Source organism: Clavelina lepadiformis, chromosome 1, assembly GCF_947623445.1.
Source record: "Clavelina lepadiformis chromosome 1, kaClaLepa1.1, whole genome shotgun sequence".
In the NCBI taxonomy this organism is placed as follows: domain Eukaryota; kingdom Metazoa; phylum Chordata; class Ascidiacea; order Aplousobranchia; family Clavelinidae; genus Clavelina; species Clavelina lepadiformis.
Genome location: NC_135240.1, coordinates 7,336,081 through 7,363,717, shown reverse-complemented (window position 1 = coordinate 7,363,717; position 27,637 = coordinate 7,336,081). Strand labels below are relative to the sequence as shown.

At 37.0% G+C, this 27,637-nt stretch overlaps 4 protein-coding genes across 7 annotated transcripts; 3 read left to right on the top strand and 1 right to left on the bottom strand.

The window, feature by feature from the left end:
• The first annotated feature begins 118 nt into the window (after positions 1 to 118).
• LOC143445997 (transmembrane protein 70 homolog, mitochondrial-like) lies at positions 119 to 2,891 on the top strand. The gene is made up of 5 exons (XM_076945433.1): positions 119 to 1,645; positions 1,744 to 1,832; positions 1,902 to 2,059; positions 2,134 to 2,265; positions 2,749 to 2,891. The coding sequence occupies exons 1-5, from the start codon at positions 1,345 to 1,347 to the stop codon at positions 2,858 to 2,860; spliced, it is 792 nt and encodes a 263-aa protein (XP_076801548.1). The 5' UTR covers positions 119 to 1,344; the 3' UTR covers positions 2,861 to 2,891.
• A 246-nt stretch (positions 2,892 to 3,137) lies between these two features.
• On the bottom strand, positions 3,138 to 5,949 carry LOC143445969 (putative ATP-dependent RNA helicase DDX5). Its single transcript, XM_076945397.1, has 2 exons — positions 5,600 to 5,949; positions 3,138 to 5,220 (listed from the first exon to the last, which is right to left on the bottom strand). Exon 2 carries the CDS (start codon positions 5,159 to 5,161, stop codon positions 3,419 to 3,421), a length of 1,743 nt encoding a protein of 580 aa, XP_076801512.1. The 5' UTR covers positions 5,162 to 5,220; positions 5,600 to 5,949; the 3' UTR covers positions 3,138 to 3,418.
• A 1,016-nt stretch (positions 5,950 to 6,965) lies between these two features.
• On the top strand, positions 6,966 to 22,941 carry LOC143459715 (serine/threonine-protein kinase ATR-like). 4 transcript variants are annotated; one of them, XM_076956982.1, is made up of 42 exons: positions 6,979 to 7,312; positions 7,727 to 7,856; positions 8,268 to 8,397; positions 8,706 to 8,876; positions 9,015 to 9,193; positions 9,334 to 9,489; positions 10,119 to 12,031; positions 12,211 to 12,447; positions 12,621 to 12,828; positions 12,998 to 13,149; positions 13,250 to 13,466; positions 13,535 to 13,647; positions 13,811 to 13,940; positions 14,054 to 14,227; positions 14,428 to 14,669; positions 14,869 to 15,071; positions 15,166 to 15,232; positions 15,388 to 15,511; positions 15,577 to 15,738; positions 15,897 to 16,013; positions 16,145 to 16,281; positions 16,358 to 16,474; positions 16,564 to 16,729; positions 16,829 to 16,981; positions 17,126 to 17,299; positions 17,420 to 17,487; positions 17,642 to 17,845; positions 18,013 to 18,175; positions 18,348 to 18,530; positions 18,677 to 18,789; positions 18,860 to 19,004; positions 19,154 to 19,272; positions 19,470 to 19,658; positions 19,884 to 20,001; positions 20,116 to 20,247; positions 20,403 to 20,600; positions 21,223 to 21,380; positions 21,593 to 21,737; positions 21,842 to 21,946; positions 22,103 to 22,254; positions 22,338 to 22,539; positions 22,679 to 22,941. In XM_076956982.1, exons 1-42 carry the CDS (start codon positions 7,254 to 7,256, stop codon positions 22,736 to 22,738), a joined length of 8,085 nt encoding a protein of 2,694 aa, XP_076813097.1. In that variant the 5' UTR covers positions 6,979 to 7,253; the 3' UTR covers positions 22,739 to 22,941. The 4 variants fall into 4 exon arrangements, with proteins under 4 accessions (XP_076813105.1, XP_076813097.1, XP_076813080.1 ...); XM_076956965.1 differs by having other exon boundaries at positions 16,136 to 16,281; XM_076956974.1 differs by having other exon boundaries at positions 6,980 to 7,312; positions 15,388 to 15,508; positions 16,136 to 16,281.
• A 295-nt stretch (positions 22,942 to 23,236) lies between these two features.
• LOC143446893 (protein disulfide-isomerase A6-like) lies at positions 23,237 to 26,951 on the top strand. Its single transcript, XM_076946750.1, has 11 exons — positions 23,237 to 23,331; positions 23,619 to 23,737; positions 23,978 to 24,174; positions 24,768 to 24,894; positions 25,042 to 25,133; positions 25,220 to 25,374; positions 25,529 to 25,643; positions 25,722 to 25,862; positions 25,932 to 26,168; positions 26,248 to 26,439; positions 26,602 to 26,951. Exons 2-11 carry the CDS (start codon positions 23,722 to 23,724, stop codon positions 26,653 to 26,655), a joined length of 1,326 nt encoding a protein of 441 aa, XP_076802865.1. The 5' UTR covers positions 23,237 to 23,331; positions 23,619 to 23,721; the 3' UTR covers positions 26,656 to 26,951.
• The last annotated feature ends 686 nt before the right edge of the window (positions 26,952 to 27,637 follow it).

Genomic DNA, 27,637 nt, shown 5'->3' with positions numbered 1-27,637 from the left:
ATCGAATATGTTGAAAGATTGTGGTTCCCAAGGAATTCCCTGCATGCAAAATTTGCATTTATAGGCCTATTGAGTTAACCTTAAAACATTTACTTTGATAACAACTAAAATACTAACGATTTCATAAAATTGTATAGCACTGGTAGGTTTAAGGTCTGTTTCTTTTATCTTGTTTCTTTGATCCTTTGAATTAAAAAAATGTCAGAACAACCAAAACCCATCCTTGCGTATTGGGATATGAGATGTCTTGCCGAGCCCATAAGATTAATGTTAGAATATTGTGGTGTAGAGTTCGTTGACAAACGATATCCTACTGGGGATGCACCCATGTACGCTCGTCCAGAATGGAAAAGAGACAAAGAAGGACTGGGATTTGATTTTCCAAATGTGCCATATTACATCAGTGGTGATTTTAAACTTACTGAAAGCTGGGCAATAATGAAGCATATTGGAAGGAAATATGGATTGCTGCCAATAACCGCAATTCAGTCGACTAGATGTGATATGTTAGAAGGGTGTGTTGAAGATTTTCGGAATCGCTTTATTTATATGTGCTACACTACCAACAAAGAAGATTTTGAAGCAGCAAAACAAATATATCTTCCTAGGCTTCCAGAAGATTTGAAAAAATTTGAACGTTTTCTTGGTAGCAACGAATGGTTGGCTGGTGATAAGCTGACATATGTTGATTTTGCATTTTGTGAAGCATTAGATTCAATTCAACTGTTTAAGCGTAACTTTCTGGTTGGTTTTGACAAATTGAAACAGTATGTAGAGAGATTTTTTTCACTGAAAGCTGTGGCTGATTATCGATCATCAGATCGTTTTCAAAAGCTTCCCTTGCATAGTAAGTACGCTTATTGGGGTGGTTCAAGGGAATTATAGGAAGCTACGTTATGACATACTAATCATCACATTTTATTAAGCAAGTTTTCATAATTTTCTCTTGAAACTTATACATATATGCAATTTTTATTTTTTGTGGTTGTTCCAATTTTTATAATTTTATGATAAACACCTTTTGTAGTTTTTCCTTCTTATTAATTTGGGTTACCATAACGTTTTTTACACTCCAGTTGTTTTTGCCGATACCGACTTTTAGGTGCCTTACTTAGGTTTTATTACATTTCCATAAACTTCATTAACATTCTTATATTATACAATATAAATAAGATCTTTCTCAGCCCAGGTGCAATTGTTCTTTGTAAAGTGATTTGATTTTGGAAAAGTTATATTCACTGTAATTGCAAATTTGAAGAATTTCAGAAATACCTGTTGAGTTAATATTCCTGCAGTTATCTTGGTAATGTGATTCTTGAATCTGCCCTAACGGTCGAACACAAAATGGGAGCTTTGTCATCCTCAGGACTATATTTCTCAAGAAACATGAAGAGTTATGGATTACATACAAAGTCATCAATCTTGTTCCCCAGTATGAAGCTATACATAACAAACTCAACTCCTTCAGTATGCCGCATTAATACCCACACTAACTACAAAGCGTCATCATTCAGCAATTACAAGCAATCTCTTTTCAACAGAACTGATATGGTAATTGCAAATAGATTTGTTTCTACCTCAAAAGTAGAAGACCCAGAAATAGGCAAATTACTCTACATTGGAAGTGACAAGAATAGATTGAAAAGTTAGTACTTCATACAACTCTTTCCTAAGTGTATAAACGTATTCTTGTCCCATAGAAATATGCGGAACATCGCTTTTAAATTAAAAAGAAATTTGCAGGGACACTGGGATCGTTTTATGTTTTGAGTGCTGGAGTAGCTGCGGCATCACCCTATCTGCTGAAGGTTGCTTCAAACTCTGTAATCGCGGTGAGAAACTTTGTTGCTGAGAATCTTGCGTTTGTCATAGGCCACACAAAGTGACTTTTTTTTAAACAGACCTCTATCATGGGAGTGAATATTATCGTATTTGTCTTTTTAAATCCTCTTGGACTGTACCAGTTTGGAAAGCGCTATGTTAATGAACTTTATCACAATGAAAAGACCGATACTTATACAGCAACTACACTTTCGCCATTGGTAGTGACAGAATCAAGGTAAATACATGATGACTATACAGCACTATATGGTTTTCCTTAGACTTCTTTTCATATGCTTCATATTCTTTAAGGTTAACATTTACCCCTAAGGAATGTCAAATGCCAGCAGTCCCAAGTGTTTTCACTTCATTTTATGTGCAGCAGCGTCCTCTCTTTGTTAATTCAGACACAATGAACTACGCAGATTATGTGAAAATGCTAAGGTAAAGTTCGAATAAATCATGTAAAGGTTATTTAGTGGGTATTGTATTTAGATTAGTGCTTATTAAACTTTTTCCCGCAGCAGACACGTACCGCTAGTGCATTTGAAGACCCTATTGTTGTAAGCAAAATGAGTTTTCAATTTTGACAAAAGAAAGGAAACGACTTCAACATGTTACACAATATTGAGTCAATTAAATTTTAATGTAATTTTATATGATGTAAAAAATGTTGAAGGTTGAACTTACAAATTTCATGCTGGGCGAATTACTGCTTCATTTGAGAAAAATGTTACATAAATGTACAAAACATTCTGGCATGTTCAGAAATCACATTGTCTGCTAGCTTTGCAATAGAATTTGAAAATCAGATTTCCCCATGTAAATATCGGTTAGTAACCACACTGTTTCACGTAACGCCCCTAGTTTAAAACCGCTGAATTGGATGAATGTGATCATAGCTTGTAATCTCCTCTTTGTTTGCAGATATGCTTCTGATTTTGATTATGAAAATCCAGATCGGCAAAAAAACTACACTGATGCGATTAAGAAAGCTGTAGAAGATAAACAACGTGAACAGACTCCGAAAAATGACTGATTTTGTTGTAGAATAAAAGTTTTGTATTGTACACCATTTGTGTGTTTTACTTTACTGGTAGTCTGTGGGCCAGGCTATGTTTAGCAGTCTGCAATTTTGATTTGAGGCTCTAGTTAAGGATGTAGGCCTATAATAACGTTACAAAATAATACTTGAAATCCCTACATACCAAAAAGGATGTGAAAATAATTTGCACACTGACGTGAGTATTTTCATAAATAATGTTTTAGTGCCCTGTGCCTTTCATGCTTGGTGTGGTGTGCAATCAAACCATAAATTACAACCTAAAGTTTATTGAACGAAATAGAACAGACAATCTGATGAGCCGACATAAATAAAAATGCCTAGAAAATTAACATTCACGTAACTCATTCTCCAGTTTATTAAATTTAATATGAAAATTACCCCAGTCCAGGGAAAGCAGTGACGTCACATTTTAGAAATTGCAGGTTATGTACAACATAGAAAACGAAATGTAATGTTTATTATAGACAGTGCGAGAAAACAAATGTTTGTAGCCTTCTAAAAACAGCCTAAACTTAGCTATAGCAAATGATTTCACATAGGAACCGGGCCGCCTGGCATCATCATGAAGTTGGTGCCTGGCATTGCTCCATACGTTGGTAGGGTTTTAGATGGATTAACATAACCATTAGAAGAGTAACCGTTCTGCTTGCCACCATAACCGTTTCTTGAGTTGGAATAACCACCACCTTTGTTGTACCCACTATTACCACCACGATAACGGTTTCGACCACCACCACCAAACTTGCTAGATGCTTGTGCAAGCTCCATAAGCCTGGGATTGATTTGCTGTTTTGCTTCTCTCAGTATGTCAATTAGTTGAGCTGCCTGCTTCCCATTTCCTTGTGTGAAGAAAGTATAAGCTGTGCCAGTTTGATTAGCACGAGCAGTTCGACCAATTCGATGAATATAGTCTTCACACTGGCTTGGAAAGTCATAGTTGATGACAAATTTAATATCACTGACATCTAAGCCACGAGAAGCAACATCAGTAGCAACGAGAATGGGAGACTTCCCTGTACGAAATTCATTCAACACCCAGTCACGTTCTGGCTGAGATTTATCACCATGAATGCACATTGCTGGCCACCCATCATGTCGCATGTTTCGTGTGAGAAGGTCACATTTTCTTTTTGTCTCCGTGAAAATAATAGTTTTGTTTTCTTGCTCTCCCATAATCTCTTCCATCAAGCGCATGAGTTTATCACCCTTTTCTTCCTCACCGCAAACATCAATAATTTGGAGAATGTTGTGATTTGCCGAAATGTTCAGGGATCCTACTTGAACATGGACATATTCTTTCAAAAAATCTTCAGCAAGTTTTCGGACTTCTTTAGGCCAAGTTGCACTCCACATCAGTGTTTGGCGATCTGGACGAATTTGTTCAATGATCTTTCGAATTTGTGGTTCAAATCCCATGTCTAACATTCTGTCCGCCTCATCCAAAACAAGGTAGGTGCAGCGACGAAGATTTGTTTTCTTCTGTTCCAGAAAGTCAATTAAACGACCAGGAGTTGCAATCACAATCTCACAGCCCCGGTCCAAATCTCTCAATTGTGGTCCTTTGGCAGCTCCTCCATACACACAAGTGTTGCGTATATGGCACATTGAACCATATTCATCAGCAACCTGCTGCACTTGCTGAGCCAACTCTCTTGTAGGACACAAAACTAATGCGATAGGACCATCACCTCGCTCCAAGTAAGGTTGAGCGTTGATGTGTATAAGCGCTGGCATTAAAAAAGATAATGTTTTTCCAGAGCCAGTCTGAGCAATTCCAACTAAGTCTTTCCCACTGAGTGCATGTGGCCAGCCAATCGCTTGGATGGCAGTAGGATTCTGGAATCCACTTTTCGCTATTTGGTTTAGGATGTAGTCTGGGAAGTTGACTTCTGTGAATTGAAATACTGGATGTTTGATATCATTACCTTCAACTGTGATTTCATTTTGACGATAAAATTCCTGTATGGCAGATGATGGACGATTTGAGACGGCCGGATGTTCTTGATAAAATTCTTTTTGAAATGGGATCAGCTTAGACATGTCCCACTTTATTTTACGCAAATTTGACCCTGGGGCCTCATATTTTGGTCCGCCTCGATCACCACCACCGTATCGACTGCCTCCGCTTCCACCAAATCTTCCTCCTCCACCGCCGCCATTTCGGTCTGATCCGTAGCTTCTTCCACCACCACGGCCTCTATATGATCCTCCTTGGCCACCACCTCGTCCACCGCCTCTTCCACCATATCCGCCATCACGTCCGTAACCAGGCATTGTTGTAATTTAACAATAATATTATACAAGAGAAGCTAAAAGAGCAGGCTGGTTCTGAACTGAAACAAAAAAATAAAATTAAACTAGGAAAATGTTCTACATTAATAAGCTGCTGTTAAAGTCAAACTGCATGCTTTTGGGGTTGAAGAAGCTTAAACCATGCAAGATTCATGATGACTCTAGAATATATAGATTAATTAATCACCTTAAGATAATTACTATCGCCATTATTTTTGGTTACTATCATCAAGCTATACGGAGAACTAATCACACATATAAACATGGTTTTAAAATATCTTAGGAAAAAAAATTATAATACAAGTAAAACAGTAAAATGCAGACAAGCATGTAACAGCCATACGTACAAATCACCTGTGATGAAATCAAATTTTCCCATCTATAAGCCTATACCGGTAAATTTACTGTTTAAAAACTTACGGTTTTTACGGTTTATTCCTTCATCTGTTGACCCGGATTCGGCTAATTCCCAGGTCCTCCAGATGAAAGATGGTTATTATCAATTTACAGATCTGATAATTGAAGTCGCCCACCAGCCAACGCCCATCAGCCGATCGATGGAGCTTGCCGCTGGTTGATAAGCGTTTTCACCTTGAACGTGGCCGCGGTACAGATCAGTCTTCTGACCTGTAGCATTTTCAACCAACTTGATTCGTTCTCTTTTATACGGAGAAACGGAAAAAGTTCCACGTTCACAGTTAAATCAGATCTTGGAATACGTAACTTCACAACTAGACTACCACAAACCGCTTCTTCACGAACACGCAGAATAAAAATGGCTGTTCAGACACGTTACGAAATCTTCTTTGTGACGTCTTAGTCACGTGGTATTGAATCGTTAAAGAAACTTGTACCACAAAACATTTAATTTCCAACAAGCAAAAAAACACATTCAATAAAGCAAATAAAAAAAAAGTTTTAAAAAAAATGTTACTCTAAATAACAAATATACATATTTTTATATAATCTGAAAGCCAAATATATAAAAAACACACAAATATGTACACCTTTATAGCTTTTGGTGTAAGTTTGCTTTAAATGAGGAAACGAAACCCCGATTTATTTGAATATGACGTAATAGGTCTCTTTTAATAAATTTTTCTTTTTGTAAATTACAGTATAAAAAAGTATTAACAACCGTATTTTCTTTTCATAATTACATTAAAGTTTACTTCAGGTAAATCATCCAACGCATTACTGCATTTCCTCAATTGCTGGTGGCTCAACTCTGTTAACCTTGTACCGGTAGGCTATATAGCCTACTAAAACAAAATACCGGGTAGTAGAATTTTTTAGCGCTCTAGTAGTAAACTTTCATTAATTGACACAAGTTTTCGCAAACATAAGGTTGCTTTATCAGGTCTCAGATATACTATGAGAGCTTCATTTCCCAACGAAATCATATTTTTGATTCAATCGGAACTACTTTCTTTAAACAGTACCGAAAACCAGCATCGTTGGCACAGTTTTGCCAAGTACCGGCGTAGTGCCAAAAAGTGACCTCCCTGCCAACTATTTACACTCTTTTCCCCCTAAATCGTGTAGAAACATTCCTTTCATCAAGGGGAAAGTTTACGATATTATACCATTCAAAATGGTAAAGAATAAAGGACATGATTAGATGCATTAAATCTAAGCAACTTTGAAGCTGCTTCTGTAAATAAATTTAATGCATCTGTAAACAAAGTATTCATGCAAAAATCTATCTGTTTTTTAAGCCTCTTGTATTTTGTAGCAAAAGTAGTTAGGGTAAAAATAAAATCATGTATAATATTTCCATGACTTTTAAAAATTCTAACTTAATTAAGGGATCTCCCGGGTTGGCGGGATCAAACAAAATAACACCACAAAGATTCTGGAATCTGGATCTTAGCTTGACAGGTGCTCAGGTGAATCTGGAGCAAGCTTTGAAGTTTCAGGTTCAGAAGTGTCTAAAAGACTCATCTGTCTTTAAGAAAAAAACCTCAGCACTTTCCTGTCTCAGGTCTCAGCCATCCACTATCTGCTGTAATAGCCTAGAACGTACAGTCTTACGAAAGTTGTTAGCCCATATTGACCGTTTGACAACCTAGCAATGGAGTGCACAGAAGAAATTCTTAAATCGATTGTGAATGACTACAAAAAGATTAAAGGGTAAGCCAGTAAGCTGACTGTTAAATTTTCAAAGATGTGAAAACGCCAGTTTGGAAATTGTGCCAAGTGCGCCAGGGATTGTGTGTATAATGGCTATTGGGGTCTACTGCAGAAGTGCAGAACCACAAGATACATTTGTGCACTAGGCCCCAGCCACTCAAATTGTGACGTCATTTGGTTGTGCACTTCTGCACTATACCCAGTTATTGTTTTATCTTCTTGTTGTGTGAGAATTTCTTACCCAAAAATAGCAAACTTTCCTATCTGCCCAAATCGTGTCTGGTAAAATAAGCAAGCAGTAAATGCTCTTGATTTCATAGATGAATTGTTATGTTTGGCATGTGATTTGTAGGCATTTCATATATGCTATACCCTAGCTTAAATTAAACAATTGAAAGTTCACCTATTTTACAGGTCAAATGAACAAATCAAATCAAAGTGTCAAAAAATACGAAAAAATCTTCAGCAGATTATCAAGCAACAGTTAGCTGATATTAATCAAATAAGTTATGAGCTCAAAAAGGCCAAAGACCAATCGTCTCAGGTAATTTTTTTCCTGCTAAAAATAAACATCCTGTCAACAATTATTTATTCCTTTATGTATATTATGATCATAATTACTCACCACACTGGAAAATATGGCAGCTTTTATTGAGAAGTCGTGCATGTATGATAGAAACTCCGAATTTGCATTGAAGCCTACATTAGTTGTCTTTTTATTATAAAATGATGTTTAAACCACCAAATTTGTTTTGTTTATTGTAAATCAGCGTCAGCATGAAAACTTTCAATGTGTACATTGATAAGTCTTGTGCGTGCCACGTTTTCTTCTGTGGATCACTGGTGTTTCTTTTGTTTTTATGGAAAAATTCTTGATGTAGACCTGTGCTTAAGGCTTGTTAAAGTGTTTTTGAGTCTAGGGCAATGTTTGTATCATGCTGTTGTCTTGTTTTAGACGGAGACAATTTTGAATTTTTTTTATTATCTTTTGGCTGAGCTACCCCACCCAGTGTTTGTTCCATCCACGGAACAATGCAACGCTGTTCCACTTGAGCAGAGATCTGCTCAGTTCCATGAGTATTATGGTAATGACATAGATCTATACTTTCAATCATGGCAATAAATATGCAACATAAAATTGGGTCTTTCGTTGTATTTCACAATATTCTTAGTCATTGCTGTTGTATTTATGATGTGAATACTTAATAAAACAATGACAAGAGGTATTATCCTTATATAAAGTACTATCAGTTTGTTTCTATAATGTAAAAGCGTTTGCATGCATTTGTTTGACATGGTATTTCACACATTACAGATAAATAAAGTACATGCATTATAACACGAAAAGTAGAGGAATATTGCACAATAGCAAACTTAACCATTGTACTTCTAGATTTCTTGTATCTTCTGTTTTCCCGTTTGGCTCAACTTTTGTCTTGTGAGCAGTTATCTGCTATTCATGATGTAGCCAGAAAAATATTACTGCTTTGGCTTCAGCTCATAAAAACAAAGAATATTTCTATTTATCATTTGGTTCTTAACAACATTTTTGATCTTCTATCAGGTAAAATCAGACCACAGTTCAAGCAGTACTTGAATAATTATAAAATGTTTTGTTTGTTTGTTTACCTAAATACCTGATCATTAATCGGTGCTTGGTAATATTACTTTAATTAAATTATCTCCTTTTGCATTTTTTCAGAACTGCATGTTATGGAACAAAATAATTTTCAAATATGTAATGATGTAGCAGTGCCAACTATATTACCTCTTCAAACATTTAAAGTTGAAAACCCATTCATTAAGGAAATTCCGCTGCTAAGCATTACATCTTATGAGTCCATGGAATGTTGGCAAATTGTGTGCTGCAAGTTATTGCAGGTGAACATCAACAAAAGTTGATGATTTTAGGCTTTTTAGCGGGTCAATAGCAACATTTTTTGTTGGTCTTTATTGTCTCCAGGATGATTGTGTATAAATTATTTGCTGTACAATGGAAGGTATTATTTTTGCTTTTTTAGGAGCTTGCTTGTGATATCACTCTTTTCCTTGGTAACAAAATGAAATGTTTATGGGACATAATTTTCCACCAAGTTCAGTTTGGTCTTCTTTCTTTGAAAGCGGCCGCATTTAACCTAATTATGTCTTTATTAGACCACTTAAAGCTTTCAGAACAGGTTTGTTTGATGACTCTTAAAATTTGTTAATTCTTCTTATTTCAAATTTGTCATTCATGTAGTGGTATATTCCATATGGCCATTTACCAAACTTTGTTAATTGCCTAATGAGAAAAAACTGGAAGTTAAGCTTATTGATCATTAACTAACATGTTGTGATCTTTTGTTGATTACTTTGTGAACACACTTTACACTTTCGTAAAGAGAAATTTGGTATTAACTGACTGATGTCTAGAAATGCTTTCGTAATGTCCGTATAGAAAATATGAATCTATTTTCGTATTACCTATTATTAACCTATTATTATCAGTTGAAAATTGCATTTTGGAATTAGATAGTTCAGGATTTAACCACAGCAGTCAAAGCCATTTTTTCGTGGTAGCTTAACTGGATGTTTTAAATAACTCAACCTTAGTGACTCCAAGCGTCCAAAAATTTACCGATATAGTGTATGATTGCAATTATATTCCAAACTTAAATAATTCAAACTTTGAATGAGTTAATGGGTAATTTGTAAAGGGTTGATAATGATTGCTAATTTTTAAAAGATAATTTAACTGGTTCCTGCTGGTATGTTTGTCAAACTTTCACTTTATTATTGTACTCGTCGGTATCTCGTATTGTTTCAGGTGCAATCCCGACTTGTTTATTGTTGCATCATTCCTCTAGTCAAGTACGTGGTTGGTGGTTCAGTCAAAACTCATTTTATTGAAGTGGGAATATCTGAAGATGAAGTTAAAGAATATGATGTTGGTGTTAGTTGTTTTCTTAAACACCTTTTTAAAACAACCATGGCAATCAACTCATATATTCCCAGATCGAATCTTTTGCTTTCTATTGGACAGTTATCAGATATGCTGGAATGTTTTCTAACGAGTGTTGGCCCTGTCACTAAATGGGATGATACTATAATGGCAATTTGTCAGTATATTCTGGTATCAGCAGTAGATGTTAACGTTGAGGAGCAGGCTGCTCTTTCATCTGATTTTGTGGAAAATTGTGATAAGTTTATGCTTTTACTGTTGCAAGCAAGGTCAAAGAGTGGACAACGCCATACATGTATTAATTTAACATTTTGTTACATTGTTTGTTTACGCTTGCATCATGATGTTTTAATTAACGTCAATGAACCTACAGTGGAAGTGAGAAAAGTTTATCGATCACCACTTGCTCGAAAACACCATCGCAATGCTTCCGATGGCAAGGAAAAGAACTCCAGCAAAACATCAGATTTTCAAGTTCAGTTTTACGACCAAATCAAAGATTTTTGCTTGAACGTTTACAAGCAATATGAAAATTTGGGTCAAAAATTAAAAAATAAAGCCATTAACAGTAAGGAAGTATTTACAATGCTGACCGATAGTTTAAATGACTTGCTTGATATATTTCAACCGTTGGTCAATGCTCTGATCATGACTAAACAGAACAAAGAAGATGTTCACGTTTTGACAAAACTGGGCCGCGAAGTTCCATTTAAAACTGTTTTCATGAAGTTAGTGGAAGTTTTTGTTGTTGCCTGCGGTGATAAAACGAAATCTCAAGAAATGCAGGAAGTCACTTCTGCTACTGAAGTTTTCGGGAAAGTTGTAAAGCTGTCAAAATTGTTTGTTATTTGGTTTCATGTTTTGCAAGATGAGCTGAAAATGCCATTGTCACAAGACAATATATCGTTTCTGGAAATTGTGTCGGTTTTGCTCTCAGTGCTTTGGATTGAAGACATGCCTTGGCAAGATCTGAAGCTTCCATCTGGAAAGTTTTTACTAAAGTCATCATTGCTTTCTTTGACCCAGTTTTTGCAATCTTGTAACTTTTCTCAAGAGGAAATTTTAAAAGATAAAAGCAAGGAACACAAAGTTGTCTTGTCAGATTGCCTTTCTGGATTAGTCTACCTTCCTAGTAATATTGCTGTCATGTGGCGATGCTCTGTAGTTGTTAAGTGGGCTTTGTCAAGCAACTGCCAAGGTGTTGAGTCAAATTGCTTAAACCTATTTTCATGCTTTTGTAGTAAATTAAAAAAACATTCTGCTGGCATTACCCTCATCAGCCCCTTGTTGGAAGACATCAGTTATTTTTTAAAGGCAAAGTCATCAAGTCATGTTTCTGTTTTAAATTGTGTTGTAAGACAAATCCTTCCTCTTTCTCTGGTTTTGTCTGATGATTTTACTGTGTTTTCCAAGGTTAGCTTCGTGGATGAAAATTGTCAAAGTTTTCAGATTCATAACGGAGAGGCAAAGCCTAAACAATCATTGGATGAAAAGTATATGTCTTTCTTTAATAATATTGAAAAATGTGTTTACTCCAATTTGTCCTCTATTGACGAAAACGACTGTGTCTTTGCTGCGAATATGCTTAATGGCTTTGCATCAGTGCTCCAGCATTCAAACAAGACCAATCAAGTTGGTATGCGAATCTTGAACCAGTGGTTTCTCCACTTTCAAAAATTTTCGCAAGCAGATGGTGTAAAAGCAAGTTTAATTGACGGTGACTTTGATGATTCCTTGTGGAATTCCCAGATTATGATGTCTGTTGAAGAATTAATAATGTGAGTAAGTTAAATGTGCTGAAAAGTTTTTGCAATTTTAAAACATTTTTCAAACTGATACTTTTAATGCGGTTATATTGATTTCAATGGATAATTTGTTAATAAATATTCCTTTAGCAGCACATATACTTGAATTGTGCATAAGGTTCTAATCATTAGTAAACTGTTGAAACTTTTAGTTCATCTATGGCTGATCATAACACGACATTATTGGGTCGTATTGTACCACTGTTGGCTTCCATGATGAAATATTGCCACACCACATTACGCAATGAAGACAGAATGTTTGTATGGTGTCTAAAGCAATTGTGTAAACTCATGACCCGTTCATCAATATATGTTAGCTCCAATGCATATATTGAAATCAAGGAAGCTTCTAAAATTACTCAGCAGAATAATATCCTTTTACATCAAAGGTTAACATTTTTTGTTATATGAAAATGAAATGCCACTTAGATCTCTTTTCGTAAAATCTGTTACCGTGATGAACATGGATGATTTTAGTTTTTCCATGTACTTTGCTGACTGTAGCTTGCACAGTATATAAAGAAGTGAACAAGTTTTGTATAAAAGGCTTTATCTTTCACAGAAAAATGCTTTGTGCTACCATAATTGAGTCTCTGCTTGCTGAAGATACTCCAACTAGGCCTTTGTTGGACATCCTGGTTGATACTGCTCAGCTCTTTAATTTGTTCCTGGAGGATTTTCTTTCCAACAACTTGCAATACTTGCTCCCGCCTGCTGTGGTGAGCTTACCTTCATCCTCTGGTGACAAACAGGAAGAATTGCTAACAATGGTGGGTTAAAGTTTCATGCTTGTGCCTTCTGGTTTTGTGAGTTTGGTAGAAGTTTCCTTGTGTTACCTCTTTGTTTAGTTTGTCTCATGCCCGCTGATATACGCTTATAAGCTTGGTATTTGTTCCCATTGCTGTGCACCTGTAGAGTCTCCGTACTTTTTTCTTATAGTTTTGTCAAGTTACAAACAAAAGCCGCGCAGACATTACTATGCAGCACTTCAAGCACATCTTCTGTCATGCTGTGGTAACAGATTCAGATCTGACAAATCTTTTCAAATTTCTGGAGAACCAAACTAGGATAAAGAAAGAATCTCTTATCTTGTGAGACATTGCTTGATTCAATGATAAATATGTGCTGTTCTTATCCTTTGATTTGTATGTCTGAGAATCTTTTTTTCATGCTTAATCGTTCCTGTTTTAGGTTAAACTATGGAAGTTTGATTCAACACCTGGTTGCCCATATTAGTGTGAACCATGATCGTGTCTGTCAGGCTTTGCAGATCATTCATGAAATTAAGGAAAATGAAATATGTTCACTGTCAATGTCACAATTGATCAAACCTCACTTTTTAAGTGTTCTAACCTTTTTCAATGGACAGCTACGACTACCAAGTGTTACATTTGATGACAAGAAACAGGTATGTTGATTGAAAAACACCGTAAATTCGATCTGTGCTCTTATAACCACATGGTTATGATAAAACAGATCTATGAGAGCCTAATCTGTCTTTTGTGGTTGATGGATAAATCAGATGTCACTGCAGTTTCTGTTAAAATCATCAACACTTTGTGTCTTGCACAACAAGTGTTTGCGAACAGGTATAAGTGATATTGATATGCCAAAGCATTAGAGTATTTGACTGATTGGTGATTATTACTAAACGTTTGGCAATTTTTACTATTATATTGTGGATAGTTTTTCTTCCAATAGTATTCTTTTTCTTATCGAATTTTCTTTTTTGTAAACTGTTGATATTTTTAGTACTTGTGGTCGTATCTGTTGTAAAGGGTGGGATACGCTCATAAAGTGTGTTGAAGTTTCATCTCTTGGAAGCATACTAAGCCAAGTTGCCGTCAATCTTATCCCGTTTTTGGAACAATATCCTTCTGATGTGAGTAGAGAGGTTTTCTGCACAATGAAAATATTTTTTAATTGTTTAATAATAATAAACCGTTGATACTTACAGTATAATTATTACTTTTTCGTCTTTTTTGTCAAATACAGGTTGCTAGGTCGCTTGAATATTTGGTAATTGAAAACATCGGCAGTACGAGAGCGAATCTCAGTGAGTTGTACTTCCTCCCAGAACACGATGCATTGAATCAAGTGAAACTGTGCGTTGAGCGGGAGCTGAAGCAAAAGAAACAACAAAATAATTTTGTTTCCTGTCTTGAGCAGGTTGGCTTGCATTTTGTAAATCAAAAGTCTTGTTAATGTCTAAGGAAATTCATCTATTTAAAGGTATTATTTACCAATAGGGAATATTTTAAATGCAGTGTTTAGAATTTATACAATAATCCTTGAAGCCGATTGTGTTTAAGAATCCAGCTTTTTTGCAATGACGTTTCCCTGACACCAATTCAAATGTTTCTCGTCAGGCAACGAAACAGGTGGCTCATGACAGTGTTGAAGTTCGGGTTTATGCTCTTGCCAGGCTCCGTACCATTTTACAATCCAACCAGACACCTCTTCAGCGCCACTGCCTGGCTGGTGGTGGCTCTAGTGAGTTGATAAAGTGCCTTGCATCAACACTGTTAACTTGCTGTCGAGACTCAAACTCTGAAGTTCGATTGCTCTCTGTGAAGTGTTTGGGACAGATCGGTGCTATCAGTCCTGACAAGTAAATATTTTTTGTGTATGTTATTGTATTTGCCGTATGTTGGCTTCATCTGTGCAAGCACCATAGGAAATAATACCAAAAGTTAGCATGATTCATTGTATTAATTGGTTGCATGTATATAATCGATATGGTGCTAAAACTTGCTGTGCATACTGCATATAAGATAACTTGATAACATAACTCAAACTATTTTTGATAGGCTTTGTTTATCGTTCAATTCAAACTTGGCAAAACAAACCCGACAGGTTATGTTTGATGATCAAGATTTCGCGTTTGACTTGCTCAATTGTCTCGTCCAGTCTTTTCTCGTTGCAAAACCTGTCCACCAGGATATATCAGCATTTGCTGTGCAGGAATTATTGAAGATCTACAGCTGCAGGGATGGCTCAAAGGATAATGCAGGTTTTTGGAAGTGCCAGTTTGGGTTAAAAAGTACAGATACTTTGTTTGAATGCGTACTTGTATCTACAATGGCTCATCTTTTATTTATATACAGGCCGCAGATTATGGAGGAGATTTTCAGAGCAAACGCAAGCTGTTCTGGAGCCACATTTAACATCACGGTGGGTTGTCAATTGTCATAAATTATTGAATTTTTTAAAATGAGATTGTTTTTAAGAAATTTGTATGATGGTTTACCGTGACTTACTGGTATATCTTACAATATCATTCTTAGTTCTAAGCGCCATTTTAAAATTTCGTTCTAAAAATAATAAAGATACATGCTCAAGAAGCCAGAGATGAACTTATCCACATTAAAGAGGCCGATATTACACAAAAAGCAAAGCATGACTTTTCGTGAATGGATCGGAACATTTTGTGCAGTTTTAATGCAAATGGTGGTAAAAGCAATTGATTTCTGTAAAAGTTTTAAATGGAACTTTCATTTCAAAATGATGTTTTTTAGGCATCATCGTGTGTACAAGAAGGGTCAAAAGTTCGAGGTGTCTTTGAAGCATGTGGAGCAGTGGTCAGGAATGATGTCAACGTTGCATTGTTCCTTTTACCTCATACAGTAGTTGAAGTTTTAAAATGTGGAGAGGAGTATACGGATTTTATTGTGGAAGAGGTAGTAACAGTTAACATTAGTTTTTTAGGCCTATTTACTACTTTTAGTATTTGTGTACCACTAGGACAGTTCTTTTGTCAATCTTTAAATAATCCATGATTTACATGCTATTAAATTGAAAACTAGTTGTCATGACATTGCTTTCATTGTTTTGAAAGGTTATGGCTGTCTTGGAGAGCACAGAAACTTTGAAGGAGAATAAAAATGACCCAAAGCCCACCAGTGATGTCGGTTCACTTCCAAATGATACAAATACAGCTCACGAAGATAGTAAAGTTAGTATTTACAATGATATTTGTCTTACTATCTCTTTTCACATTTGTTTTCGTAGAAAAGAAACTATATATATGTATATATACATTTACCTGAAGTCCGTATGCTATTCAAAACATTTTAGGCTTTTCAGCTTTTGATTGGCCAAAGCTCACACCTGGCTCAGTTGAGTGCCCAAGCAGTTTTCTCGGTGATGGACCACGTAACAATCTGGCAGCGGCAACCGGTGCCTACAACTGGTGGAAGTTTGGCACGTTCCAAATTAGTAAAGTATGAAGTTTTATTAACACGTGGCAAAATTTCTAAAATTTGTTCAAGAATACACTTAACATTTTTGTGTACTCAGAGAGAAGGATCTTGCAGCTGCTTTCCTGTCACGAATTCCTCAAAGGACACTTGCATTAGCATCCCTTAGATGCCGTGCTCACACACGAGCTCTGCTGCATTACGAAAATTATCTTCGGTGGGTGTTAAATGATCAAGGTTTATCTCTACAGAAATTTTTGTAACCTTTTATCAAGTATTAACATCATTTCTTATCTGTACTTCTAGCCAGTCTTGTGGCGGAAATTGTGATGCAGCGTCGGCGGTGTTCTTGCAAAGAATCTTTGTAGAAATGGATGAAACCGATGGAGTTTTGGGCGTCGTTAATGTTCGAGGGGTTGAACCTACACCTGAAACACAGCTTAAGCTTTTAGAGAGCACTGGAGCATTGCAGGTGTAAAGATGGCATAAATGTTGTCATAAACGCACTAACTTAATACCATAATTGCTGTTTGTTTCTGAATTGAATGAAACACCATTTCATGAATTCAAGGATGCTGCTGCCTGCTACGAGCGAATAATACGAAAGAATCCTGATGACTTGTTACATCATAAAGGCTTTGCGAAATGCCTCATTGATCTTGGTCAACTTTCGACTGTGGTAAATGTGATTGATGGCACCACCGCACAACATCCGAATTGGGAGGCAATTCCACTAAAATTTTATTCTATTGTTGCGTTTACTGCCCTATATCTCAAAGCAAATTTTATTCCTTAAAATAATACTATAATCTAACAATGGGAGGGTGCATGTAGCTTCAGTTTACTCAATTTAAAACTACCATTGCAGCATGAATTAAGTTCTTATCAAATGGAAGCTTGCTGGAGGCTTGGTAAGTGGGAGGTTTTGGAGAAGAAGATAAAAAACATGGAAACAGCGACAAAGAACTGGAATAGCAGCATTGGGGAAGCAATTCTTGCAATTCGATCCTCTGAGTGGCAGAAATTTGACAATATGCTTGATGTAAGTGCCTAGAATAAGGCAATCAGCAATGCTAAAGTTACTGAAATATGTTCACGGTCATTAACTTACAAATTTTGTCTTTTTGCATTTATCATTAATTGTCTACTTCTTTTATTGTAGGAATTGTACCAGAGCCAAGTTGGACCGCTTTCAGCTGCCAGTATGGAAAGTGCATCTTATCAAAGAGGGTACGATAATTGACAAATCTATAAATAATGTCATGCTTAGATTTTAAGCGGTGTACGATTTTTCCTTGTTAAAAAAATTGTTAATCTTATAATTGTCTAATCAAACACACACTAGTTGGCCAATTTGGTATGGTTGTTTCCCCTTTGTTTCCAGATATGAACACATTCTACGGCTGCATATGATATCTGACCTTGAGAGGTTTGGAGACGGAATGCGAGACCAGTCAGAGCATCACTCAGTTGATGACGTCATGTCACTATGGCAACTGAGGCTGCAGGTTGTTCAGTCCACGTTTCGCGCACGAGAGCCAATGATGTCATTATGCAGAGTTCTGCTTCCCCTGTTAAGTCAAAATTTGTAAGCACATCATTCGATAAATTTTATGTTGACATTGCCACAAAATATTTTTGAACGGTTATACCAAATTTGGTGAAAACAGTAGCTATAAACTTACCTTCTCATAGCGAGTGTTGAATAATGTCTTCACTCTTCATATTTCTGCTAAGTACACCACACATTTACAGATCAAACGAATATGGCCGTCATGTTGGGAAGTTGTGGCTACAAAGCTCAAAATTAGCCCGAAAATGCGGCCATGTCCAGACAGCTTATGGAGCTTTGCTCTCGGCACAACCTTATTCTTTACCAGGATATTGCATTGAGCATGCAAAATGGTTATGGAAAAAGGTAGGTTGAAAAAGCCTTGTGCACAAGTGACCATGATGGCAGGAAGTCATCTTTGTTTCAGTTTTGGTTGTTTGTCGAGGGCATGAGATTATTGTACAATTAAGTATTGTCATACAGCGTATGATAGAGAAAATTTAGATTCTGTTTTTTGGGTGTAACCCTTGTTTTTCAGGGTGAGAGCCACCATGCCTTGCGTACCTTGCAACGAGGTTTCACAGAGTATTTTTCAAGCAGTTCCTCCATGTCTGACCGGGAGGAAAAGAAGACTCGTGCCAAAGTGATGCTTCTAGTTGCAAAATTAATGGAAGAATCATCTAGTTTCGACTCAAACACTGTGCTTAGACAATACAAAGATGCAAGTGAAAAGTTTTTGAGAGATTATGCTGTTAGGCTAGAATTGTCACTACCAGTATATGAGTGGCAATACTTGTATTCTATGTACAGTAGTTTGTTGTTTGTCCCGCTGATAAGTTTTAATATCTTTTTTCTTTGAATTTGTAGGTTGTGGCTTACATGGGTGAATGGGAAGATGCCCACTTTTACTGTGGTCAGTACTACGACAAGCTGATGACCATTCTTATGGGTGAAAAAGGTGGAGTGTCGCCAAAAGCTCAGTAAGTTCAATGCCTTTATGTTGCCTTTATTCTGCAGAAAACTACCACGTAACCTTCTTCATACTTACAGTCACCTTTACTATATCATGCACCATTACGGAAGATCACTTTGCTACGGGACCTCTCACATTTACGAATCCTTGACGAAGTTACTCACCTTATGGCTTGACTACGGTGAAACTGCTGCGAGGCTTGAGAAGGCGGGTCGGCCGCTGGTAATGTCTTTAATAACTTTTGGGGCCACATTTTTTGCAAAAGATAATATCTGATGTGCCTTGTTACGTTCAGTTTAGTCAACCAGTTAACCGGTCAACCGGTGTATAGGTAATTGTACGTAACTGCTTTCATTGCATTGTTGTTCCAGAGTCTAGAAGACGTCCAACGGTTGGTAGACGTCATGAAAGACATCAGGTCCCGACTTCCCGCGTACATTTTCTACGCAGCTTTCTCACAACTTACGTCCAGGATATGTCACCAGCATGAGTGAGTTTGCTGAAAATTTGTCCTAATTACTAAAGATCTTTAATCGCCAGACCAGTGAACCGTGCGACGTTACATTACCTTTAGACTTACTTGTTTATCGGATTTGGATCGGCCTATAAACGCCTGAATAGTTTAAATTATGTGTTTAAATTAAATTATGTGTTTAAGTTTAAATTATGTACTTCTTTCATTTTAAGACCAACTTACAATCAGTTGAAGGAGATTTTGGTTCAAGTGATACAGGCCTTTCCACAGCGAGCCTTGTGGTCAATGATGGCCATTTCAAAGTCGTCGTTTAAGCAACGAGCTGCGAGATGTCAGGAGATTTTCCAACGTGTCAGCTTCATTGATGCGACTTTAACGAAACTGTTGTCTGATATGAACAAGTGAGTGAAATGTGATCGTGTTAGAGTAACTTGTTTAATTAGAAATATCATTGACTCGATTAATTTACTTTCTTATTTTGCAGACAGTAACTAATTACAATAATTTTTTTCTGTATAACATATAATTATATTTATTATACACCTTACGCACAACACTATGCCGGTTTCAGAATTTAGTATTAAGAGTTCTTGACTAAAATCTGTTGGTTTTTGTTGTCATTTTAGGTTGACAAACAATCTTCTTGAGCTTTGTAACAAGCCCGTGAACAATATACAACCACTAAGTATTAACACTCATTTCAAATCGCTCAAGAAACTAGTCAGTGATTCCGCGTTTAGCGAGGTAAGACTTTGCTTGTAAATTGCCTGTCACTTAGTACTTTGTTAGCTTGCCTGGTTAACCGGTTTAGGCGTACTGGTGTGCTATGAGATGACATTGAGTTGACTGGGTTTCCAGATAATTCTTCCGCTGCAAAAATTCATGACGGTCACTTTACCTCAGTCAAAGTCGAACGCCATGTTGGGATCGCAGAACAGTCACAACCCGTTTCCTGAATCTACAACCCACATAGTTGGTTTCGACGACGCTGTGAGTTTTTCAGCAGTTCTTTATCAACGTCACTACGTTCACATTTACGACGTCTGTTGTTATTATCTCGCGTCTCACAGTGTTCCTGCAGATTTTTACGTTTTTTACGAATGCCATGTCTAACCGAGCAGTAAGTCTGAAGTTTTGTTTTAAAGGTGGAAATCTTGTCTTCTCTTCAACGACCGAAGAAAGTTTCCGTTCGAGCAAGCGATGGTTCTTCTTGCATCTTTCTGTGCAAGCCGAAGGACGATCTACGAAAGGACGCGAGGTTGACCGAATTCGCTGCGATAGTTAACAAGTGTTTAATGCGGGATACTGAATCTGGAAAAAGAAACTTGTTAATAAGGACATACGTAAGTGTTGGGCGAAACCGGCTTAAGTTTGGGCCAAAGCGGTGCTTGCGGTTGTAACATAACTAGCTTACTCTCGAAGTAACTCAAAACTAGCTGTAAGTGGTTCAGGCACGAAGTTTCTCGGTTACTTACGTTTAAAGATGTTGGTGACTTTTCTAACAGGCGGTTCTGCCTTTGAGTGAGGAATGTGGAATTATTGAATGGGTTCGCTTCATGAAGCCAATGCGCTTCATTCTTTTGCAAATTTACAGGAACAGAAATATCCTTTGTACAAATCGAGAACTCGCTGTCTTAAATCTCCCCAAATCGTCGTCTTTACAGTTTAGTTAAAAGCGTGGTTTAGTCAAAAACACGTTTTTTGTGACACATGCGAGTGTGGAGTGGTGCATTACGCTTGTATTCCAGAAATTTCTTTTCGTTGTTATTATAAGTCAAGTGTGATTATTTTGGTGTAGTTCGTCACTTCTACGAACAAATTCTCACAGCATCATCTTACAAAACGTTTTCAAAAACCAGCACTCAGTCGTGGAGCACGCATTTAATTGTTTTGTTTGTGTTTTTAAATGTATTGCACTTTCACAACGCTGGTCAGTTTTTTTTCCAATAAAGTTGTGTCTTTCAGGCGGTCGTTCCCCTAAACGAAGAATGTGGCCTGATTGAATGGGTCAACAATATGCAGGGATTGAGGCATATTCTACTTGCCATCTACAAAACAAAGGGCACTTATACGAGCGGCAAGCAGTTGAAAGCTATGCAACTTCCAGTTTCTGAGACCCTGAAGTATGTAGATTGAGGAATTAAGCATTCCGCGGACATGATGCTGAATTTATTTGCTGTGTACTTGCCTGCCGTTGCATGTTTCTGTATATTTCAATTTTCCACAAGATTTACACGCAATCACTAACTCGTTGCCGTGTGTTATATTTGTATCATTGCACCTTTGTTGCTTTTATATAAATTCGCTCACCGACCACCTTCGCTTTGTTCCAAAGGAAAAAGTTGGATGTGTTTCGCAACAAACTACTGCCGCGTCATCCTGCGGTTTTCCACGAATGGTTTCTCTCCACATTCACCGACCCTTCTTCTTGGTACAACGCACGACTCGCATACGCTAGATCACTTGCCGTCATGTCCATGGTAATTCCATGATGGTTGTGTGCGATATGTTTTTTTATGAGGCATGTCAACATTATCTAACAAGTAATCATTAGTAACTAATTTTACGATTCTTACACATTTAGGTTGGTTATATGCTGGGTTTGGGCGACAGGCACGGTGAAAATATTCTGTTTGACTCAAACAGTGGGGAAGCGATGCACGTCGATTTCAACTGTCTTTTTAACAAGGTAAGGTTGAAGCTATATATTCATAATGACTTGTTAGCAACACAACTTGAAAAGCTTTCAGCTTCTTCAATATTGTGTGTGCTTCGACAAATTATGCAAATGCGTAAGAGACATCACATTTGTTGAAGTGTCTAAAGCATTTTACTTTGTATGTAGGGTCTCACTTTAGAAGTCCCAGAAATCGTCCCATTTCGTTTAACTCACAACCTGGTTGATGCCATGGGTCCAACGAAATATGAAGGATTTTTTCGAAGGGCTTGTGAGGTGACAATGAATGTGCTTAGAGAGCAGCGGGAGCCACTAATGAGGTAAGCTAGTACTTAGTTCTAAATGTATTCACTACCCAAAGCTTAAGCAGTTCTCGTTTTCCTGTTTCAATTTTATCTTTCAGTGTCTTGAAGACCTTTATCTATGATCCATTGGTTGAATGGAGTAAAAGAACCCGCGGTGCATCTGGTTCTGGTTCCAAAGAAATCCTGACGGAAAAAGCTCTGAACTGCGTCAATAATATCGATAAAAGACTGCGTGGAATCGTGGCTAAAAACAAGGGCTTGCCGCTCTCCATTGAGGGACACGTGCATTATCTTATTCAGGTATATGAGTTTGTTTTAAATGTCTTTCAAGTATTACACAATCGACTCTGATGACATATTCTTGCTAAAATTAGTATTTTGTGACACCTGGTACGTAATAATTGTAGTTGTAACTTTGACCATTTTTGTCTTATATTAGGAAGCTACAAATGAAGAGCATCTGTGCCAAATGTATATTGGATGGGCGCCGTTTATGTAAATTGTAATAGGACTTCTGATGCATAAGCCAATTTGGCAATCGCTTATATGCATGGTTAGATTTAGCCTACTTGGTTGCATAGCTATATTCACAGATGCTTTTGTTGATTCATTTTATATAATCATTTCCATTCCGTTGTGAAGTCTTTGGTTTCGTTTCTTGCTTTGTGATTGCTACAAATAAAAAATAGTTTTTTGAGTTTTTGAGATGTACAGTATTTTGCAGCGTATGCTGTACACATGTAAGATAAAAGACTGTTACCCTTTTCATGTTGTTTGTGCAAACTATAAACAATAAGACAATGACTTATAACACTTTGCGTGTTTTTTCGCGGGTAGTTAATTTTCTGGTAGTTTATAAATGCGATTGGTAGAGAAATTACTGGGAAAAAAACGCCCTCAGGGTGACATGGTTGGTGAATTTTTGTCAGCCAATCAGAATTGGCCACACATGTTTCTCGCGAAATACGACTGACTGATGACGGTGCGTAAGTGAAGTCCCTGTAAGTCGAGAGATTGATTTGTGTTGGGTTTCTCAATCTATCAATGAGCGAATTGTGCAAAGGTTTTGTAGCTATGAATACCCAGCAAGAAGTATGTTGTTTGGAAAATATTTTTCAATGTAAAAACATAGTGGAATCCTCATAAATACCGTAATGCTGCGGAAAACTGTTCAATTCTTTAGCTTACTGTAAATCAAGTTTGCTGTAAACTCAATTCTAGCACAAAGGCTAGCCTTAGCCTATTCAGTGCAAGAAAGCTGATGTTATTTTTGTGAGGCGATTCAACGTATTACGATCGTTCATCATTGCATTTTTTTATTTTGTAAAACACATAGGCCTAGCTTACTCGTATATGATCCTTTGCATCAAACTTTACAGGTTATACGGACGGAATTTAATATCTTAGCCTAGATTTGGCCACCTGGTTACGTGCCACTAGTTGAACTGTGAGAAAAATTGTGTAATTGTCGTTATATTAACAATGTGGACCCTTGGAGGTAAGTCTGGCTATATTACTAGGCCTAGCCTACAGAACTGGCTCTTGTGGGCATAATGCTGAGGTTATTAGGCTATAGCCTGGCTATTTCATCCTGGCCAGTCTATAACCTGTTAGGCTATAATGTGTATATGGGAGGCAGTGAGTGAAATTGTGATACTGTAAGTATTTTACCATTAACAGGCAAATTTTTATGTATTACTAGACTACCATCTGACCATGTAACAATCTCTTTTTGCAGTATTTCTCCTGGCTATAGCTACATGTTGTCATGGTTTATATAGCTCCAGTGATGATGTGGTTGAACTGACCGGTTCGAATTTCCATGATACAGTAGTTAACAGTGATGAATTGTGGCTGGTTGAATTTTATGCACCTTGGTGTGGACATTGTCAGAGATTGGTACCGGAATGGAAAAAGGCTGCATCTAACTTAAAGGTGAACAGTTAGGCTTAGCTTGCTTAATAGTATTGTTTGTTGACGACACAGTTCTTTCGCATGGTGTTTGTGCTCTATTTTACTGCTGATCTACGTTTACTATTGGGCACACAGCGTTAGCGTATAAAACGCAGGTAGTATACAAATAAAAATTAGCGGCATTCGTTTACTCTGTCATCAGTGGTCATGCATGAAAAGTCCAAGAAAATATAAGTTGACTGTTTTAATAATAATTTTGTTTGGCAGGGAGCAGCCAATATTGCTGCTGTTAATATGAAAAAGTACAAAAAACTTGTAAAGTTGTACAATATAACTGAACCAGCCGCAATTTTGCTTTTCAAAAATGATAAATATGAACCAACATTATATGAAGGTATTATCATAGGAAATTTAGTGGCTTCAATCAGGCATTCATTTTAGTGGCATCCAGTTTTATCATTGCACATGGTTTTGGTTAGTAGGAGGCATGAATTTAGTATTAGGCTAGGTTGTATGTGTCATATTTAATTCTTAAAGTTGGTTTAATTTAGCCTCTCTTTGTAGCTCTGGTGAAACTGGTATCATTAAAGCTGGTCTGTGCTTTGGTTGTTTAGGGTATTGTAAATGTGGGTGCGTTAGATGCTGATCAGCATAAATCAGTTGGTGGCTCATATGGTATCAGAGGATTTCCAACCATCAAAATATTTGGTTTCGATAAAACTAGCCCTAAAGATTACAATGGTAAGACAAGCATTTCATCATTCTTGCATTGTAGAACTAGCTTGATAGAGCATCATTAGTATCCACAAAGCTTAAAAAGTGTCCAACAATTGTTGCTATGATTAAGTTTTAATAAAAGTTTTTATTTTTGTATGCTTTTTCAATTAGGGGGACGGGATGGTGAATCTATCACTGATGCAGCCATGAAAGCCTTGAGGGAAATGGTTCAAGAAAGAAAAAGTGGAGGAAAAAAGAAAAGCGTATGTATTTTGATTGCAAACATTTTGATAGAAAATGCTCCCGTATCATTGACCAATTCAAGTAAGGAACATTGTAACCTTAACAGAGCGGCGGATCAGGAGATAGTCGTGGAAGTGGTGGTGGCGGTGGCTCTGATGATGTTGTTACTTTAACCGATTCCAACTTCCGCGAATTAGTTTTGAACAGTCAGGAAACCTGGCTTGTGGAATTCTATGCACCCTGGTGTGGCCACTGCAAAAAGTAAGCTCGCCGTTGCCACAACAAGTGATCAGAAGTTATGGTTATTTTAAAGACACTTTATTTAAAAGACATTTAAGATGAATATGTGTACAGTAAAATGAAATATACGATAAAAACATGCAAAGATGTGAAGCGGCTTTTATTTGCTTTTTAGTCTTGCACCAAAATGGGCGTCTGCTGCCACAGAAATTAAAGACAAAACTGGTGGTTCCATAAAACTTGGTGCCCTTGATGCTACTGTTCATCAGCAAACTGCCCAACAGTATGGGGTAGGAATATCATAATCATATCTATCATATATATCACAACTGCTGTAATCTAAGTGCAGACTGCTCTGTTTTGTGTAGATTCGGGGATATCCAAGTATCAAAATTTTCAGGCAAGGACACAAAAATGAAGATCCCATCGATTATGATGGGCCAAGAGATACAAGTGGAATTGTGGACAGAGCAATGGAATATTATGACGAAAACATTGAACCTCCAACTGTATGTACTTCATGTCGTTTGTTGTGTTGCACTTACAATTGAGCTTTAAAATGTTTTTATTGTTTCTAGGTTGACGAGTTGGTAGATCAGTCAGTGTTTGATGAGAAGTGCACTGGACATATGTGCATCATCTCATTCTTACCAGACCTAATGGATTCTGGAAAAGATGGCAGAAATGCCTATCTCGAGCTCCTTGCCAAACTTGGGGACAATTTTAAGAAACAGAAGTGGGGCTGGGGATGGGCACCAGCACTTGTTCAAGACAAATTGGAAAAAGCTCTTGGTGTCGGCGGATTTGGATACCCTGTAAGATTTGGAAGTCGAACTTTATTTTCTGCTTTGTTATCTGTTATTACTCATTTGTGTGTTTGCTTTCTTTGTGCAGGCAATGGTCGCAATCAATACTCGTAAGGGGGTCTATGCTCTCCATAGAGGAGCTTTTAGCGTGGAAGGTTTAAATCCGTTCCTAAATCTCCTCACCTATGGCCGAAGCAGCGGAAACACTTATCCAATTCGAGATGGTAAACTTCCTGAGGTTGAAAAGCAAGAGCCTTGGGATGGTGAAGAAGCACCTCCAGTAAGTAACGTTCACTTAATAGCTCTAGTCTACACCAGAAAAGGTGTCTTTAACAAGATTCGTAGTAAAGACAGCGCTTTATGTGCTACTGTATATTGTACGGCCCCATGCATACAAACAATGGTAACTTGCACAGAAACTTCTTTAATTACATATTTACAGATCGAGGAAGAGGACATTGATTTGAGTGACTTTAAATGGGACGATGAGTTATGATGTCGATGCATGTCGCAGGTATCCCACTAGGTGAAGCAGAGATCAACTTGCAGTAACATTATGATTTTGCATCGGCACACATTTAGAAATAGACCATATTTTGTGCAATACAGGCACCCTTCACAGTTCCGGATGTTTTATTATGATTATTATTATTATTGGTGTAATAAAATATTAGTACAATGTTCTCTGTTCGGATTATTAGCAGGCGGTTATTGTTGATAAACACCTGAACTGTAGTTACTAACAATTTATGTTTACGGAGAATGGAAAAATAAAGTTTATTTCTTAAAGATTGCAATGTGTGGTGTTTATGAACATTTTTACTATGTTTATTGCTGTAGAAAGTTTCTTCACCGGCTTAGACGGGCGAAAGGTCTTTTCTTGGAGATAAATCATGAAATTCTGTAACTTCTTTATAACCAATCATTACAGGTACCAGTATGCCTCAACACAACATCCCATTCACGCAAATCCTTGTTTAAATTAATTGAAGGGGAGTGCTTAATTAGTTAGTAAGGTTGCAGAGTTTAAAATACTGGTGTTTAGTGGTTAAGCAATTAATTATCATTATGAAATACATGGTGAAAAGTATATCAATATAACACCATGAAATCTTCGTGCGTGACGTTATAAGTTGGGTTACGCATAAATAGAACAGAAAATGCTCTTTTTGATTTGCCGGTACTCACAACGTAACAAGTTCTCCACGTTAGTCATCTATTAAGTTAGAAGAAAACGAAATATCTTGAAGCTCGGAAACGATGGTCATGACAACTGCAGTTTAAATAAAACATTTTTTATCTGTTAACATTGGCGACTATTAATAGTAGTCGGCTTGCTGGGGAAGTGGTAAAAGCAGTGGACTCGCAAACAGTTCGAAAGAGATCAACCTCACATCAAGACGATACCAGCTGAAAAGAATTACGCCCGGCTTTACATGAATGCAGTCTCAAGAGAAGCGCCTGAAATACGTTTATGC